This window comes from Anabrus simplex, chromosome 1 (assembly GCF_040414725.1).
Source record: "Anabrus simplex isolate iqAnaSimp1 chromosome 1, ASM4041472v1, whole genome shotgun sequence".
Classification (NCBI taxonomy): Eukaryota; Metazoa; Arthropoda; class Insecta; order Orthoptera; family Tettigoniidae; genus Anabrus; species Anabrus simplex.
This window is the reverse complement of record NC_090265.1, coordinates 1,398,759,544-1,398,776,586: the sequence shown is the minus strand read 5'-3', so window position 1 is coordinate 1,398,776,586 and position 17,043 is coordinate 1,398,759,544. Positions and strand designations below refer to the sequence as shown.

The 17,043-nt window shown below is 39.9% G+C and overlaps 1 protein-coding gene across 1 annotated transcript in view; it reads left to right on the top strand.

Moving 5' to 3' along the window:
• Positions 1 to 1,987: 1,987 nt before the first annotated feature.
• LOC136878973 (hemolymph lipopolysaccharide-binding protein) overlaps positions 1,988 to 17,043 on the top strand; it is a 38,459-nt gene continuing 23,403 nt past the window's right edge. The window contains exons 1-2 of the mRNA XM_067152632.2: positions 1,988 to 2,009; positions 9,426 to 9,594. Of these exons, the coding sequence (XP_067008733.2) occupies positions 9,439 to 9,594 (156 nt within the window). The 5' untranslated portion in view covers positions 1,988 to 2,009; positions 9,426 to 9,438. The remainder of the gene's footprint in view (positions 2,010 to 9,425; positions 9,595 to 17,043) is intronic.

Genomic DNA, 17,043 nt, shown 5'->3' with positions numbered 1-17,043 from the left:
TCCACACGTGGGAACATGGAGTTGGAAAATAAAATTATTGAAATCCCTACACAAGTAATTTCTCGGAAAGTACCGAGTGTATTTTAAAAGCGCCATCAAGTAATCACTGATGAAACTGATCAAATCCGTTGAAATGTGGACAGAAAGTAACACACTAACTCGAAATATTCAACTGCGGGGAAGTAAATTAGATTCCCAATCATAACTTACCAGGGGTTAGTCTCCAAGTTCATCCAGCTTGGTTTTTACTTTCGAACGATGATGGGAGTGAAAAAAGGAACATCCGGTCCTTGAGAGATCTTGACATTACATGACCACTAGGCTAGCAAGAAAACTGTAATTTAAGTAGTTGCGGATATATGGGTCGCAGATCTCGTCTAAACGGGTATTACGTTACTTATCACATTTTAATCTGATTTTAAAATGCGAGATAGGCTGGTTCCTTTCGTCACTTTAATTGTCTTGATTAAGACTGAACAGAATTTTTCCAAATCCTCTTTATAAACTGTAAGCCTAGGCAGATTTTTCTAGAAATCAAATTTGATTTTAAAAAATAGCAAAGTGATCTCCGTACACACAATGAAGGCAATGGGAGGGGTGAAAAGCAAAGGCTTCCACTATCCGTAACCTCAGCACTTGGTGGGGTAGAGTGGTTAGCTCTAAGCCGGTCACGGTACTCATTTTTGGGGTAGACTGAGTGAACCTCAGGGCCATGTGCACATCCTAAATTGGAAATTTCGTTTGTTAAATGTTTCGACCACATGAAGGGGAATCGAACTCACGTTCTTCCTCGTGAAACGAGCACAACTTTACCACCTCAGCTAAGCTGCCCCTAGATGTCATTACACATACAAATAATTATAGGAAGGTGTATCTAAAACTGAATATTCCTGTCTCATTACTTTTGATACTCTAGGCACTATTATCTCTACTTCATCAAATTAAAATACCTACTGTAATTCACTCCTACTAGGTATTTACTTCCATACATTAATATTTCTATACATGGGCCTACAATTGTAAATGAAATCTATTGTTGTCAACAAAATCCTGATGTTCTTACGGGAATCTGTCCTGTGTCTGTGTGCTTGTGAATGAAGTGATCTCGGTCCCTTCCAAAAGCGACCGTCTAAACTCCTGAAATATTTATTAAGCCAGGACTACATTCAAACAAGTTGAGGACGTTTTTCTCCTTCATTCTGTGTGTTAATAATTAAAGTAGTACGACTTGAAATTCACAGTGTCAGCAGAGTTGAAGTAGAAAAAAGAGACAGCATCCGTAAGAAAATGGTTTTATGAATTTCAGTGCAACCTGATCCCAAAATCGTGAGTTCAGTCCTGGAAGTTACAATCAGATATTTAATGGGTGGATGAAAAGTCCGTTCAGCACTCCATATCATATGATGTCGGCATGTAAAATATCTCTGGTGACACATCTGGTATTTATCCGGAAATAAAAGTTAAAAGACCGCCATAGATCTCCCTGTAAATAATCGATTCTCATCAACCTGGGGAAATAAAACCGAATGTCGGAATTGACAGTCAGGAATCCTAGATGGCGTGAATAACAATAATAATAAGAATCTCTTGACTTAGTAGAGGTCATTCTTAAGATTATCAGTTTACAGAGTCTGGATGACCAACCTTAGACATTGTTACGTAAATAAGGAAAATACTCATGTCCATACAATTGTAGATAAAACAGGTCAGTTGGTCTGAATGTCAAGGGTCCATCAGATAAGTCATTCTCAGTGAGCTACTGAAGTAACATTTTAGTAAACGGCCTTTGATCCGGTGATTATTTATCTGAACGCTTGGCCATTTGATGACTAAAATTACATTCACGGGAATCTCCAGTTGTTTATAACATCTCAAATAAATAACCAAACAATATTTCTGATACTTACAGTAGTAGCCAGCTGCAATTCGATAATTAATAACTTGAAATATTTCACGCCATAAACGAGATATAACTACTGTTCTGGGAATTACTGCCAAGGAAGATGTAGGTAAAACCCATTATTATTATTATTATTATTATTATTATTATTATTATTATTATTATTATTATTATTATTATTATTATTATTGTTGTTGTTGTTGTTGTTACATACACACATACATCATTTCTTCTTCTTCTTGCGTTCCGGCCTTCTAAGGGCCACGTTACAATTTCAATTGTTCCTTCTTAGTTGTTCTTTCCTTTTCTTCCAGTATTCTTTCATTGTTTCACTGTGTTTCTTTTTCCTGTCTTCAGTCCACTTTGTGCCTGTCTTCTTTTCCTTCCTCCCTTGGAATCCTTCCATTTGTAAGACTTTCTTCCTAAAAATCTTTCTTTCCAATAATTATTCTTCTCGTATGTTGTTCCTTTCCAGGTCTTTCTTTACTTCTCTTGAATCCAGGTGGTAGTTGATTTATTTTCCCAAAGGTACTTGAAGATTCGTTTAGTTAGTCTATTGTCATCCATTCTGTAAATGTGTCCAAGAAATAGCAATCTCCTTTTTCTTATTGTTTCTGATATGTTTTCTACGTTCTGGTAAATTTCATTGTTACTTCTTAATTTCCAAAATTCTGCAATTAATTGAGGACCTAATATTTTCCTTATAATTCTTCTTTCTAATATTTCTAATTTATCAAGCTTGTAGTTCAGTGCTAGACATTGGCTGGCATAAAGGCATTCTGGTTTCACTACTGTGTTGTAGTGCTTTAAGTTTTCTTGATAAGCACTTTTTGTTGTAAGTATTCTTAGTTATACCGTACGCTCTTTCCATTTTGTATCCTCTCCTCTATAGCAGATTTTTCTAAACCATTTTCTTGAATTGTCTCACCCAAATATTTGAATTTATTTACCTTTTCTATTTGACCAATATCCGTTACTAAAAACTTTGGGGCACTTTTTACATTCGTCAAAAATTTTGTTTTCTCGGCAGAGATTCTCAAGCCTGTCATGTTGGCTGTCTTTTCAAGGAGATTGACTAGCATTGCTGCATCTGTAAGGCTTTCTGAAAGTGTGGCAAAGTCATTTGCAAATGCTAGGCAATTTATTGCAACACCTTTGTTCTTCTTCCCCGGCATGAGTGGCAATATTTTAGATTCTTTAGTTTTTCATTCCAAATTCTTACAATTTTCTCCATGACACAATTGAAAAGGAGTGGAGATAGACCATCGCCCTGCCTAACACCTGTATTTATTTTGAAAGGTCGAGATACTTCACCCATAAATTTGTCTTTCGAGATAGTGTCTGTAAGTGTTTCACGGGTTAGGTTTGCCAATTTATTTTTAACTCCAAATTCACGGATTACTTTATCTTGGGTTTCCCCATCAACAGAGTCAAAAGCTTTTTTAAAGTCAATAAATGTTACAACTATGTCTTTGGAGTTTATTAATCTGTGTCGAATTATAGATTTCAGGTTAAAAATCTGTTCGGAGCAAGATTTTCCTTCTCTAAATCCACCTTGATATTCACCCAATTGACTGTCCATTATCATTATCATTATTATAGACCGTTGTAGCTGTCAGCGTTCAGTTCTACAACTCTTATCTTTAAATCGTTATAAACTGAGTCTAACCATCATCGTCTTGGTCTCTCTCTACTTCTCCTAACGTCCAAAACAGAGCCCATTATTCCCCTATGTAACCTCTCCTCATCCATTCGAGTCAAATGACCCCACCACCGAAGGTGGCTTATGCGTACAGCTTCATCCATAGAGTTCATTCTTAACTTAACCTTTATCGCCTCATTACGAGTACCCTCCTGCCATTGTTCCCACCTGTCTGTACCAGCAATCGTTCTCCCCACTTTCACGTCTGTTACTTCTAACTTATGAATAATATATTCAGAGTCCACGCATCTTTCGCTCCTGTAAAGCAAAGTTGGTCTAAAAACAGACCGATGTGAAGATAGTTTCGTCCGCGATCTGACATCCTTCTTACAGAATACCGTTGAGTGCAACTGCGAGCTCATTGCATTAGCTTTACTACACATTGATTCAATCTCACTATATTGCCATTCTGGGAGAACACACATCATAAATTAAATTATCTACCAGTTCCAGTTTTGTATCACCAATATGACATTCAATTCTGTTGTATTTCTTACCTACTGCCATCAATTTAGTCTTTGAATGGCTAATTTTCATACCATACTCATTGCACCTATTTTCAAGTTACAAGATATTAGACTGCAGGCTTTCGGCACCATCTGCCATTAAGACCAAGTCGTCAGCATAGGCCAGACTACTTACTATATTTCCACCTCACAGAATCGCTCCCTGCCACTTTGCAGCTTTCAGCAGATAATCCACGTAAACTACGAAAACAAATATGAATGTTTACAGTCTGGCGTAACATCTGAATTTCCCCTGAACCAAGAACTCTTTCTACCATCAATTATCACTGCAGCCCAATTGTCAGCATAAGTGCCTTTGATTTATTTTATTAATCTACCCTTAAACCCGTAGCCCACCAGTATGATGAACATCGTTTCTCTCGGTACCGTGTCATATCCTTTCTCCAGATCTACGAACGACAAACACAACTGTCTATTCTTCTCGTAGCATTTTTCAATTACCTGGCGCATACTGAAAATCTGAACCTGACAGTTCCTCGGTGGTCTGAAACCTTACTGGTTTTTATACAACTTCTTCACAACCACTGATCGCACCATCCCTTCCAAGATGCCAGTGAATACTTTGCCTGGTATTTTAACCTAGTGAGATACCTCGATAGTTGTTGCAATCCTTCCTGTTCCATTGCTTATAGATAGGTGCAATTACTAGTTTGTCCAATCTGAAGGTATCTTACCAACACTCCATGCTAATCTTACTACTATATGAAGCCATTTCATCCCTCCCTTCCCACTATACCTCACCATTTCGGGTCTAATATAATCTATTCCTGCTGCTTTATGACAATGGAGTTTATTTACCGTACTTTCCACTTTCTCAAGCGCAATTTCACCAACATCACTTTCCTCCTCCCCATGAGCTTTGTTGTTCGCGACACCACCGAGAAGATTTCCTGTTACGTTAACATTTTCGAAATATTCCCTCCATCTGTCCAGTGATTTCCTGAGATCAATATGAGTTCACCTGAGTTACCCAGAAACACTCTTCATTTTCTTCTTCCCTCCATTCCTATGATTCTTTATTACTGTCCAGAAAGGTTTCCTTGTTGCTTGACCTAGCCTTTGCAGGCTATTATCAAAATCTTCCCACAACTTATTTTTGTTTACAACAACTATTTGCTTCGCTCTGTTTCTTTCATCTACGTACAATTCCCTTTCTGCACCAGCGCTTGTTTGGAGCCATTTCTGATAAGCCTTCTGTTTACGTTTACAAGCTGCTCTCACTTCATCGTACCACCAAGAAGTTCGCTTTTTCCCATTTTTACACACAGTTGCTCCTAAGCATTGCTTTGCTCTTTCCACTGCAGCTTCCCTGCATGCCACCCATTCTCCTTCTCTATCCTGAAACTGCTTTCTGTCCACTGTTAGGAACTTCCCGCTAATCTTAACCATGTACTTCTAATTTCCTCGTCCAGGAGATTTTCTACCCTTATTCATTTGCAGATATATTTTATTTTCTCTATCCTAGGCCTAGAGATGTTGTACTTAGTTCACTACAGATCAGATAGTGGTCTGTATCATCAAAAAATCCCTGAAAATTCCGTACATTCCTAACTGAATCCCTGAATTCGAAGACGGTTAAGATATAGTCTATTATTAATCTGGTACCCCTAGCCTCCCATGGGTAGAGGTGAATAGCCTTATGCTCGAAGAATGTATTCGTAACTGATAAACCCCTACTAGCACAGAAATCCAGCAAATGCTTCCAATTCCTATTAGCTTCCGAATCGTACCCACATTTACCAATCCCCATTTGGTATCCTTCAGTTCTATTTCCAACTCTCGCATTGAAATCGCCCATTACCACTAACCTACCCTTGCTGTTCTCCCTTCATAAAGCTTGTCAACTTCATTCACATCTGCACCCTCACTTGGTGAATAAACTGAGACAATTCTCGCCCTAATTCCTCCAACTGACAAATCTACCCAAATCATTCGCTCATTTACGTGCCTAACAGAAGCTATGTTGCGTGCAATAGTATCCCTGATAAACAGTCTTACCCCTTACTCTGCCATTCCCTTTTTAACACCCGATAAGTAAACTTTATAATCTCTTTCTAGTTATCTCACCTTACCCGAATATCACTTACTCCTGACACATCCATATGCATCTTCTTTGCTGACTCAGTCAGTTCTACTTTCTTTCTTCCGTAAGCCCCATTAATATTGATAGCTCCCCATCGAATTCTATTTCGTTCGCCAAATTGTTTACAAGGAGTCCCTCTTCTGTCAAATGGGAGTGGGACTTCGTTACTCCCATTAGTCCGAGGCTGGCTTAAACTGTTCTGAGATCGGTAAATTCGTGAAACATGACGCTACGCAGCTTCTACATAGTCCAAGTGAGGATCTTTCCTCTAATGGGTTAGTGACCACCGGTGGATTGTATACTCCTAGCCGCCTGAGCATAAGGAGGGCCATGACTCAGTATATATCCGAGATGCCTATTCCCATTCCGTAGCAAGTAGTATCCCGACTCTCAGGACCACTTGCTCGACCACTCAGCCGTTGCCCATGGTTCACGAACTGGGACGTGACTAGAGTAACCCATATCATTATTATTATTATTATTATTATTATTATTATTATTATTATTATTATTATTATTATTATTATTATTATTATTATTATTATTATTATTATTATTATTATTACGCAGGAAGGTTTTGGGTAATTGTGGGAGAAAATATGGAAACAAAAAGAATTGAAAGCGTTTATTGGACGTCTGTGCTAATATAGGAGTAGTAGTTGCGAGTTATTCTTCAAGTATAAGGCTATTCACCTGAAGGTAGCGGGGTCAGATCCATATTAACTATATTACAACTTACTTCGACATCACAAGACCTGGTAGATATGTACAGATAACCCGGGAATATTTTGATGATAGACACCGCTATCTGATCTGCTGTGAACTAAGTATCTCTAAGCTTAGCTGTTTGCAGTCGGATAAGGGTAGAAAATCTCCAGTAAAAGGAAATTAGACAGACATGCATGGATATTTCAAAGAATAAACAGTCAACAGATTCAGGATATACAGAAAGAAAACATTTGACGCAGTAATACCGCAGTAGAAACAGCGAGGGAATGTCTTAGTACAAACAAGGAAAATGTGAACATCTTTGCGGAATAACGATTTCTGGCAACTCGTGAACGTAAGAAGTGGGCGTATCAAAAATGGCTATAAACATAACTATTGTTTATAAGGAATGGGGCATATATGAAAGAAATAGAGCGAATCTAATCGTTATAGAGCTCAAGAAGAAGCAACGGGGAAATTTCAGTAATAATCTGGAGAGGCAGGGAAATCTTTCCGGAGTCTAATAAAAATTATTAGGAAGAGGAAAGAGAAGGGGGAATGAATAGTGTATTGGATACATCAACTGAACTCTTTGTAGACCCTGAGTAATCGCTGAACAGATGGAAACAATATTTTGAAAATTCTTCTCAACATATGAGGAAATATTTCTTTCGAAGTCCCGAGTAATGGAGATCATGAAGACGGGAACAACGCTGGATATGAAATTACCCTCAAAGAAATGAAAAAAGTTGGTAAATAAATTAAAAATTCGAATTATTCAGTAACTAACCTTATCAAAAATGTTAATATTTGGATATTTATTGAACTTGGGCATGTTTTATCCGCTAAAATGTCAGATTAGCCATATCACCAAATAAATCACAGTAGTGCACGTAAAATACGATGTTATACGAAAAAAGGCCATATGCATTTTCTATATAACTCCCAATAATTTCAGTAAATTAGTCTTTTATGTGCTAAAGCAAGCATGTCGGTGCACCCACCAGCAGAGTAATGTTCGGCTGAGTATTTGGTCGGTTCATCGTAAGTCCTGCAAAATCAGATTGAACACAGGAGTGTACGAAGTTAGCCGCTGAAAAATTACACTTCAAGGAAGTCAGTGACATAGCGAAATATCGCTCCCTCAACGACGATTCGTTTGTCTATTAATATAATCGTTTATTACTCCAAACAAAGTAATTGCAGGATTCCTGTTCAGAACCACTCATTTGACATGCTAAGGGCAGCTTGTGCTACAACGGCAGGCATGCAGCGATGTTCTGGTGTCTTAATTAATTACCTACCCAGCTTAATTGCAAGTAATGGCTTCGATGCCAGCCTGCTCAAGTTTTCATCATCTGACAACATAGTTAGCCGATTCGAGTCTCGTTGATGGAAAGAAATTTGACCATCAGGATGTTAGCCTAGATCGCGTACCAAAATTCTGAATTCAACTTCAAACCTCTACGCAGTGTTCATACGCAGTGAGGGCATGTGACGCTTTTGATGGTGATCCGTCCCCCATATGGAGACGTTACAGCATTGAGCGGACTCCTTGATATTAATCAACAGGAGTAGGCTATGTACAGACCTAGTTTTACCCTCCCCTTACCTCATTTTCATACCCTATCTAGAGGCGCAGGTCACCCTTGGATATGCACCAGAGGCCAGCCGAACATGTCCTCGGACATTCCCGGCACTAAATGTCATACACTAAATAATTCTGTCAATATACCTCGTTCCATTTAAAACTGCAGTAAATATTAGCATATTTTAATTACTATGTATTATTTTACACTAGGACATCCATTACCATTAAGTGGATGATATCTTTTTTGATCATCCAATAGAGCTTCATAGTATTCAGTAAGGCCCAAAACTAATTGTTCCCTAATCAGTCCACTACTTTTGAACTATTCGCAAGGTAAACAGTAACTGTAAATTTTAGAGGCGTCGCTCAGTCTAACGATGATATTCTTGATACCGTGTTATTATTATATTGAAGTGGAGGCCACCCGTTGTTTTTTAGGGACTTCATACAGCTGAATATTTTTTTGCTTTGGAGGAAAATTATCAGCAATTGTTCTAAAAAATTGTACGACAAAACCAAATAAATATGTAAGATTCTCTAAATTTCTCATTAAAATAGTGATAAAATAATTATACCCGCATGAATTTATATTCCTATCAATGACGGGTACAAACTGATGGTCAGTATTATTTGAGAGTATAATTTAATCCAGATTTCTTCTTAGTACTGACGAAGATAAGAGGGTTTCTGAGAAGTTCCGGAGATAGTTCTTCCAGGAGCCTCTCTTACCCAGGTATTATGCCAGAAAGATGAAGTATCCGAACATACTGCTGAGAGCTGTGTGCTTCCTAGAGCTAGTCTTTGATTTGCCATGTACGGTATATAATGCAAGTTAAAACTTGAACGTTGCTTCTGAAAATATATATATATTTCTATAGAATTTAGTAGATAATAGACTCTTTTTTTTTCTACAGGAAGAAGAAAATAATGATGAATGAATTACTTGCATTAACCTTATTCATTCTACATGTCATATTTGCTGATGCCAGTCAAGAAGTTCAATGTTCACCACATGATTCCGCACAACGCTTTACTTTTCTCATTACGAGCATTAGAAATGAGACTGGCCATCGGGTTGTACAGGTAAGTAACACTTCTATCAAGAATATTAACGTGTAAAAAATATAGTTACGTTTTAAGATAGTTAAAGTTCTTTAATACACACAGCACACATCAGTGAATTAGAATATCCTGTTCATAGATGTTCTAACAATACTCCTGTGCTGACTATACAACCAACGCCATACTTATTGTGAACATTAATAGGTGTTAGAACCGTAATTTTCCCTAATAAGTACTTTGTTAATGTCATGTATGTATAATTTTATCATTAATTTTGTATATGATGTAATATTAACAAAATATGTTTCTAAATTTGGTATTGATGCTGCTAGTGGTGTCGAAGTATTCATCATCTTACACTAGACATTCTATTTAAAGTGGCGACATTCTACGACATTTCGACATATTGTATGGAGATTAAATGCTGTATGTGTTACATTCACAACGCATTCATAAAATGTAATAAAGTATTTACGAGAACAATTTGAATCTGAGCGTTATATTGCGATTTATTAAATACTGCCGGCACAACGTAGGACATTAACAAAAGCTATGGAGATTAAGACTGGGACGTTTAGAATGTGTTCCGTGGGCATAAAATACAAGGAATGAAAACTTCTCAGACAGGTTAGCACTATTCAGACACTTCCGGTACCATCATTAGGAGCGAAAGGTATAAGCAGCTATAGGTGATCACTGAAGTAAAATTAAATCATAAAAGGAGTAAATGGACTGAGGAGATAATCATGACTGTGTAATAATAGAGGACGGACCAACTTACATTTCAGCGAAAGTCTTAAGCGAACAGCAACTAATAAAGAGTAAAATAAAAAATACCGAGCTCGATAGCTGCAGTCGCTTAAGTGCGGCCAGTATCCAGTATTCGCGAGATAGTGGGTTCGAACCCCACTGTCGGCAGCCCTGAAGATGGTTTTTCGTGGCTTCCCATTTTCACAACAAGAAAATGCTGACCGGGCGAGTTGGCCGTGCGCGTAGAGGCGCGCGGCTGTGAGCTTGCATCCGGGAGATAGTAGGTTCGAATCCCACTATCGGCAGCCCTGAAAATGGTTTTCCGTGGTTTCCCATTTTCACACCAGGCAAATGCTGGGGCTGTACCTTAATTAAGGCCACGGCCGCTTCCTTCCAACTCCTTGTCCTTTCCTATCCCATCGTCGCCATAAGACCTATCTGTGTCGGTGCGACGTAAAGCCCCTAGAAAAAAAAGAAAAAAGAAAATGCTGGGGCTGTACCTTAATTAAAGCCACGGACGCTCCCTTCTACTCCTAGCCCTTTCCTGTCCCATCGTCGACATAAGACATATCTCTGTCGGTTAGACGTAAAACCACTTGCAAAAAAAGGATATAATCCCAAAATTTCTATTTGTGGATATAAACAGGAGGAAAAAGACGACTTAAGACCCATGGTTACTCTTGGAGGAAATGGTTGCGGTGGTGGTGTGGTTGTGGCTACTTTTCATGCGGAATCATCCCCTCAATACTAATCAGAGGGAATAATAGCAGAGGTCTGATCATCCGATGAATGAAGACACCGGTGAAAGAAAGTAAACGAGAGTGTGAAAATGAAGGATCCCTTTGGACACGAAAACTAAGACTATTGTGAGTGAAAGAGGATATGAGTACCAAGGAAGGTCAGATAGGAAATATAAAAGTCAGGGGGGTGGCACAAGCAATGCAAGACTCACTACGGACTCGGAGGTTGACCAACATACGCTGTAAGTTGGAAATCAGCATATTTAGTAACCTCTTACGACAGGAAGATATACCATGTATGTATTTTACGCCTCAGCACAGAAGGGATTACGGTTATCTGTCTATCAGATTCTAGGAAGCACCATCTTCTACAGTTTCTTAAATCTAAACCTGTTACCAGCACTACATTAAGTTGCAGTGTACTTTACGCCAATGTATTGGCTTATCACTGGCAAATGCTATGATTGCACACTACTGCCAAACTGCATAATATTACGATCATTCATCCAACACCTTCATCAGTTCATAGTGATAGGCTATATTTCGCTCCGTATTTTTCAGCCAAAATATCTTATTACTTTTACTTACTGCGTGTAGTGTGTGCTCGCCTTTGGCTATCCTTCGTAACACGGCTTAATCTGAGATATCACGATAACGTCAAATGAACATGGATAAGGGGGACTGATCCAAAAAGAGGGGATGAATGGGGAAAATGGGGAAATCCCCGAACGAATAAAAAATAGAAAAAATAAATTTACAAAAAATTAAAAATAAGAGAGGGCATCAGTGCCTAAGGTGACATGATAATAAAAAAAGTTAATCACTGTGAATTGTCATGAATGTAAAATTTATAGCAACAGGACAAACTGCAGTGTTACAAAATTAAATGAAAATAGGTAGCCCTGTCGCCGGTTCAGCGACAAAAATGAACCCTCTTTAACAGCACCTACAACTTGACCTCGAGGAGGAGGGGAGAGAGAGAGAGAGAGAGAGAGAGAGAGAAAGAACGTAAATGTTCAAATGTCCGGTCCTTGATGCCAATGTAATTTCATGATCACGAATAATTTTGAGTTTTCGAAAATATCTGTTGTTAGGCCGTCTTAATCCCCAAACAGGTTTTCAAACCGCCGTAACATAATAGGTCGTAGCTGGTAGCATCTCCCTGCTCGTCCTTCCCTTCCGAAAGTCCAATAGTATTTCTCGTTTCTGGAGAGGAACAGATTATTCCTTGTTCACTGACGTTTTACCAAAGTCACCACGGATTGCAGGGCATACCAGATTAATTTTCCTACGTACTTAAAATATCGTCCGCCTCTGTGGTGTAGTGGTTAGCGTGATTAGCTACCACCCCCAGAGGCCCGGGTTCGATTCCCGGCTCTGCCACGAAATTTGAAAAGTGGTACGAGGGCTGGAACGGGGTCTACTCAGCCTCGGGAGGTCAACTGAGCAGAGATGGGTTCGATTCCCACCTCAGCCATCCTGGAAGTGGTTTTCCACTTCCCCTCCAGGCAAATGCCGGGATGGTACCTAACTTAAGGCCACGGCCGCTTCCTTCCCTCTTCCTTGCCTGTCCCATCCAATCTTCCCATCCCTCTACAAGGCCCCTGTTCAGCATAGCAGGCGGGGCCACCTGGGTGAGGTACTGGTCATTTTCCCCAGTTGTATCCCTGACCCAAAGTCTGAATCTCCAGGACACTGCCCTTGAGGCGGTAGAGGTGGGATCCCTCGCTGAGTCCGAGGGAAAAACCGACCCTGGAAGGGTAAACTGATTACGAACGAACGAACTTAAAATATCACTAACAACTGCAGCTTTCGTCGACGATTGGAAAGGAGAGGGCCAGTACTGGGAAGGTAGTGACAGTGTCCGTAATTAAGATACAGAGTGTGAAAATGGGAAACCGCTGAAAATCATTTTAGGAGTGTGGTGGTGGTGTTGGTGATTATTGTTTTAAGAGGAAGTAAAACTAGGCAACCATCCTCTATTGACATTAATCATAGGGAAAAATTGGAAGTGGTCCGACAATTCGGAAAATGAAGATATCAGCCAATGAAAGACAAAGGGCTCGAAGGGCTGAAAAGAAAGACTCCGTAGGCCTCGTAAACATAAATAATTGATGAAGTGAGGTCGGATAGATGAAAGTGATAAGCCTGGCGCAAGAAAGTGGAAAAAATGCCAGGATTCAGCCAAGCGCCCGCGACGAGCGCTCTTAAGTTGAGAGTCCCTGAGGCACCTTTTAGTCACCTCTGACGACAGGAAGGGGATACAGAGGATGTTTTTAGGAGCCTCGAACTGCCTTCTCCAGAAAAAAAACGTGGAAGTGTGATTTTCAAGACGGACAATGGCATCTCTTTGGTTCGGATTTCACATAAATCTATTGGTCCCATAATTTATGGTCATACGATTTAGAATCATGCAAAACTGGACATCACCTGTTTATATTATGATATCCTTAATTCTATTTTGCTCGAGACGTCAAATGGATAATACGGCTGAAGTTTTATCATGGAATATAGATTAAAATTTTAATGCCTGTTTCCTGTAATTGCAAAATTGATAAGGTTTTAAACATTTTGCTTACATAAATTCATTTGATGTAATTTTGAAAGAATCCATAACATTTTCGTAGGTTCTCATATTAGGTAGATGACAATTCCTATTAATCTTTGAATATTTTATTATTGCTTTCTAGGTTTAAATCTTCGGACTCACTAGCAGTAGCAATTCAGCTTAATATTATTGACGATCAAACTAGGCCTACTGTTGATCGCCTAAGTAAATCGTTAATTAATTTAATTATTAGGTGTCATTTGATTGTTCAAATTTCACTATTTACTTTCATTACACTCTGGTGGCTCCTCCATATCTAAAACATAAAGATATCGGTCTTTAACGCTGGTCCTGGGTTAAGGCCTGGTGACTGCACGTAACATTTCTGCTTGAATAAAGTAGAGATCGGGCATAATTTCAGCGTGATCTCTGGTTTCCCCATATTCCTTTCATATTTCTATTATGTTCCATTTATTCATTATTCAGTCCCCCGGTGCGAACGGCCGTAGCCGTGTTGGAACACCGGATCCCGTGAGATCTCCGAAGTTAAGTAACATTGGGCATGGTCAAGATTTGGATGGGTTGCCACGCGCTGTTAATGGTGTGTAATAGAATGAATGGAGGAGCGGAAAGGAACTGGCCATCCTACCGTACGTAAACTCCGGCTCAGGCACACCTCTACGGAGGTTCGGACCTGCCCTTGGGCAAAATACACCCTTACCTTAATCCCCCGGTGGTGCATGACAAGCCTCCCCAGCTGGCACGTTCCTCTTCCTCGATGCCAGTTGAGACTCCATCACCAAACCCGGTACTGCAAATAGAGATTAAAGATGGAGTATCTGCCACTTGATCCTAAGATAGTGGGTGCAAAACCGGCACAAGTAGTCAATGTCTCTTCTTCTTCTTCTTCATCATCTTCTTCCTTGTGTTCTTCCCATCTCATGTGAGATCTGCCTTCTTGTATTTCGCCCCTTCATTTTCTCAGATCTTCAGCATCCACAGGTTTAACACCAGCAGCTCCCATGTCCTCTCTCAGACAGTCCAACCACCGCTTTATGGGTTAGCCTCGAGACAGTCATCCATCTGGGCTGAGCGTAAGTGTTCGCTTCACAATAGGTTCTGCGTCAGCTCTGACCACATGATCATGTCAGCTAAGTCTTCGCTCTCCCTTTTTTGAGGGGGAGAGATTCGGGGCAACCCTCAGGGTATTCCTTACCTCTTAGTTCTTAGTGTGGTCTAGTCACGTAATTCCCAACGTCGATCTAAGGACGTGCACCGCCGTTAATTGCAGGATTTGTTCGTGTCTACTCGTGGCCGGTAAACATTCCACCCCACCCAGTATCACCGGACGAACGACTGTGCGGTAATATTCGATTTGAGTCACAAGGGAAACTTGCAGTAACTGAGGGCACCGTCCATGACCAGGCACCTCATCAACCAGGTGGCTTTAACTCGTCCTCGAACGTCTACAAATGTGCCACCATCAGCTGCCGTACGGGAGCCAAAATAATGGAAATCATATGTCTTTGGCAGTGGAATGTAGTCAACCAATATTGCACTGGGTGCCGCACTCCAAGGTACTCTTGTTTTTTGCGAGCTTCAGTCACTGTTCAATTGTTTCCAGCCTTGTTTTCCACTGCGTAACCAATTCATTAAGCCTCTTTCGTGAGTAGCTAGCCAGTATAACGTCGTGTACGTAGAGAAGGGTGCATGGATAAGGTAATTCCAGTTCCGCGGTCCCTGTGTCCATGCACAGGATGAACAGGAGTGGTGACAGGGCGGATCCTTGATGGGATCCCACTCGAATGTCAAATGGTTCTGTGACACCAGCTGCACAGCAGTAAAGCTTTCAGAGTTGTGGTAGAGGAGCGGAACCCAACGGACGTATTTTTCTAGGACACCACAAATACGGAGCGAATACCAGATGAATACCTGGGGCATCAGGTCACATGCCTTTTGTAAATCTAAACGGGCCATTTGGACAGTTCTTATCATCTCTCCGTGCCTCTCTGCCATCAAGCGGACACCATGGCTAGACTTTTATGTTCTGCGGCCTTGAACATTTACACTTACGTAAATAATATAGGAGATCTAATGAGGAGGGTGGGTGACACAGTTGTCAGGCATGTGGGGACAGTATGCGGAGGAAAAGGAACCACGGTAGAGTTTTATCAAGGAAAATAAAAGGGCAGGAGTGTAAGAGAGGGTTAGAGAATGTGGTAATTTAACTTTCCTCGTTCATACCAAATGCGTTGCTGTTGACCCTAACTAGAATGTCACTGAATGCTTCACAAACCTTACCATCATCTTCATCAACAACCTCAAATGGTGTACACACTAAGGCAATTCAAGTCGTAATTCCTCGAAATGCCAAATCTATCCACATCATTCGTTCATTTACGTGATAGCAGAAACTATGTTGCGTACAATAGAATTCCTGATGAATAGTCCTACTCCACACTCTGCCGTTTAGTTTTTAGCACCCGTCAGGTACACTTGATAAGTACCTTACCTCTTCCTTACTGACTTAGCTGGTTATACTTTCTTCTTTCCAAAAACTCCATTAATATTGATAGCTCCCCATTGGATTCCAGTTTGCTCGTCAAGTTGTTTCCAAGGAGTCCCTCGCCTTTCAAGTTGAAGTAGGACTCCGTTACTCCTAGAGGTCCGAAGCTTGTTTAAAATATTCTGAACGTGCATTGAAAATACTGTGAAGCAGGATACTACACAACTTATACCGGGGATTTCTCCTCTAAGGACCACCAGTGGATTGTTTAATCCTAGTCGCCTGAGAAAAAGGAGGGCCATGACTCCGTACATGCCCGAGATACCCACTTTAATTCCATAGCAATTGGTATCCTGACTCTTAGGACCACTTACTAGGCCATTCAGCCGTTGTCCATGCTTCACGAGCTAGAACGTGACTACATTAACCCACACATGTATAAGGCTATTAGAGCATACGACGTTCTATAAAAAGAAATTGTGAAGAGCCAGCTGGCCCCTTACAATACCAGATTTTATATTATTTTGTAAAGTGTAGAGACGCTGCGCTAGGTATGGGAATATCACTCCGTGACTCGAATTAACTCTGCTTAGACTAATGATATGATCGGATTAGATATGTAATAACTATTTTGCATAAAAGATACCACCAAGAATTCCACAAGATCACATGTGTGTAAGGAAGTCATCAACGAAGGGTTCCAGTTTTCCACGTATTCGCAAATTTGAAACAAATTTTGTAAATCTCAGTTTAAAAATAAGAGGAGAATAATTATGTTAAAAGTAATAAACTTCATTGTTAGGTTCCGTATTGAGTTGAGACTTTGCTTAAAGTAAATACAAAATTGTAATATTCCACCTTCTCATTTTACAAAAACATTACAATGATATTAAAAGGTACTAGTTTCGGTCCACTGTGGACCATCA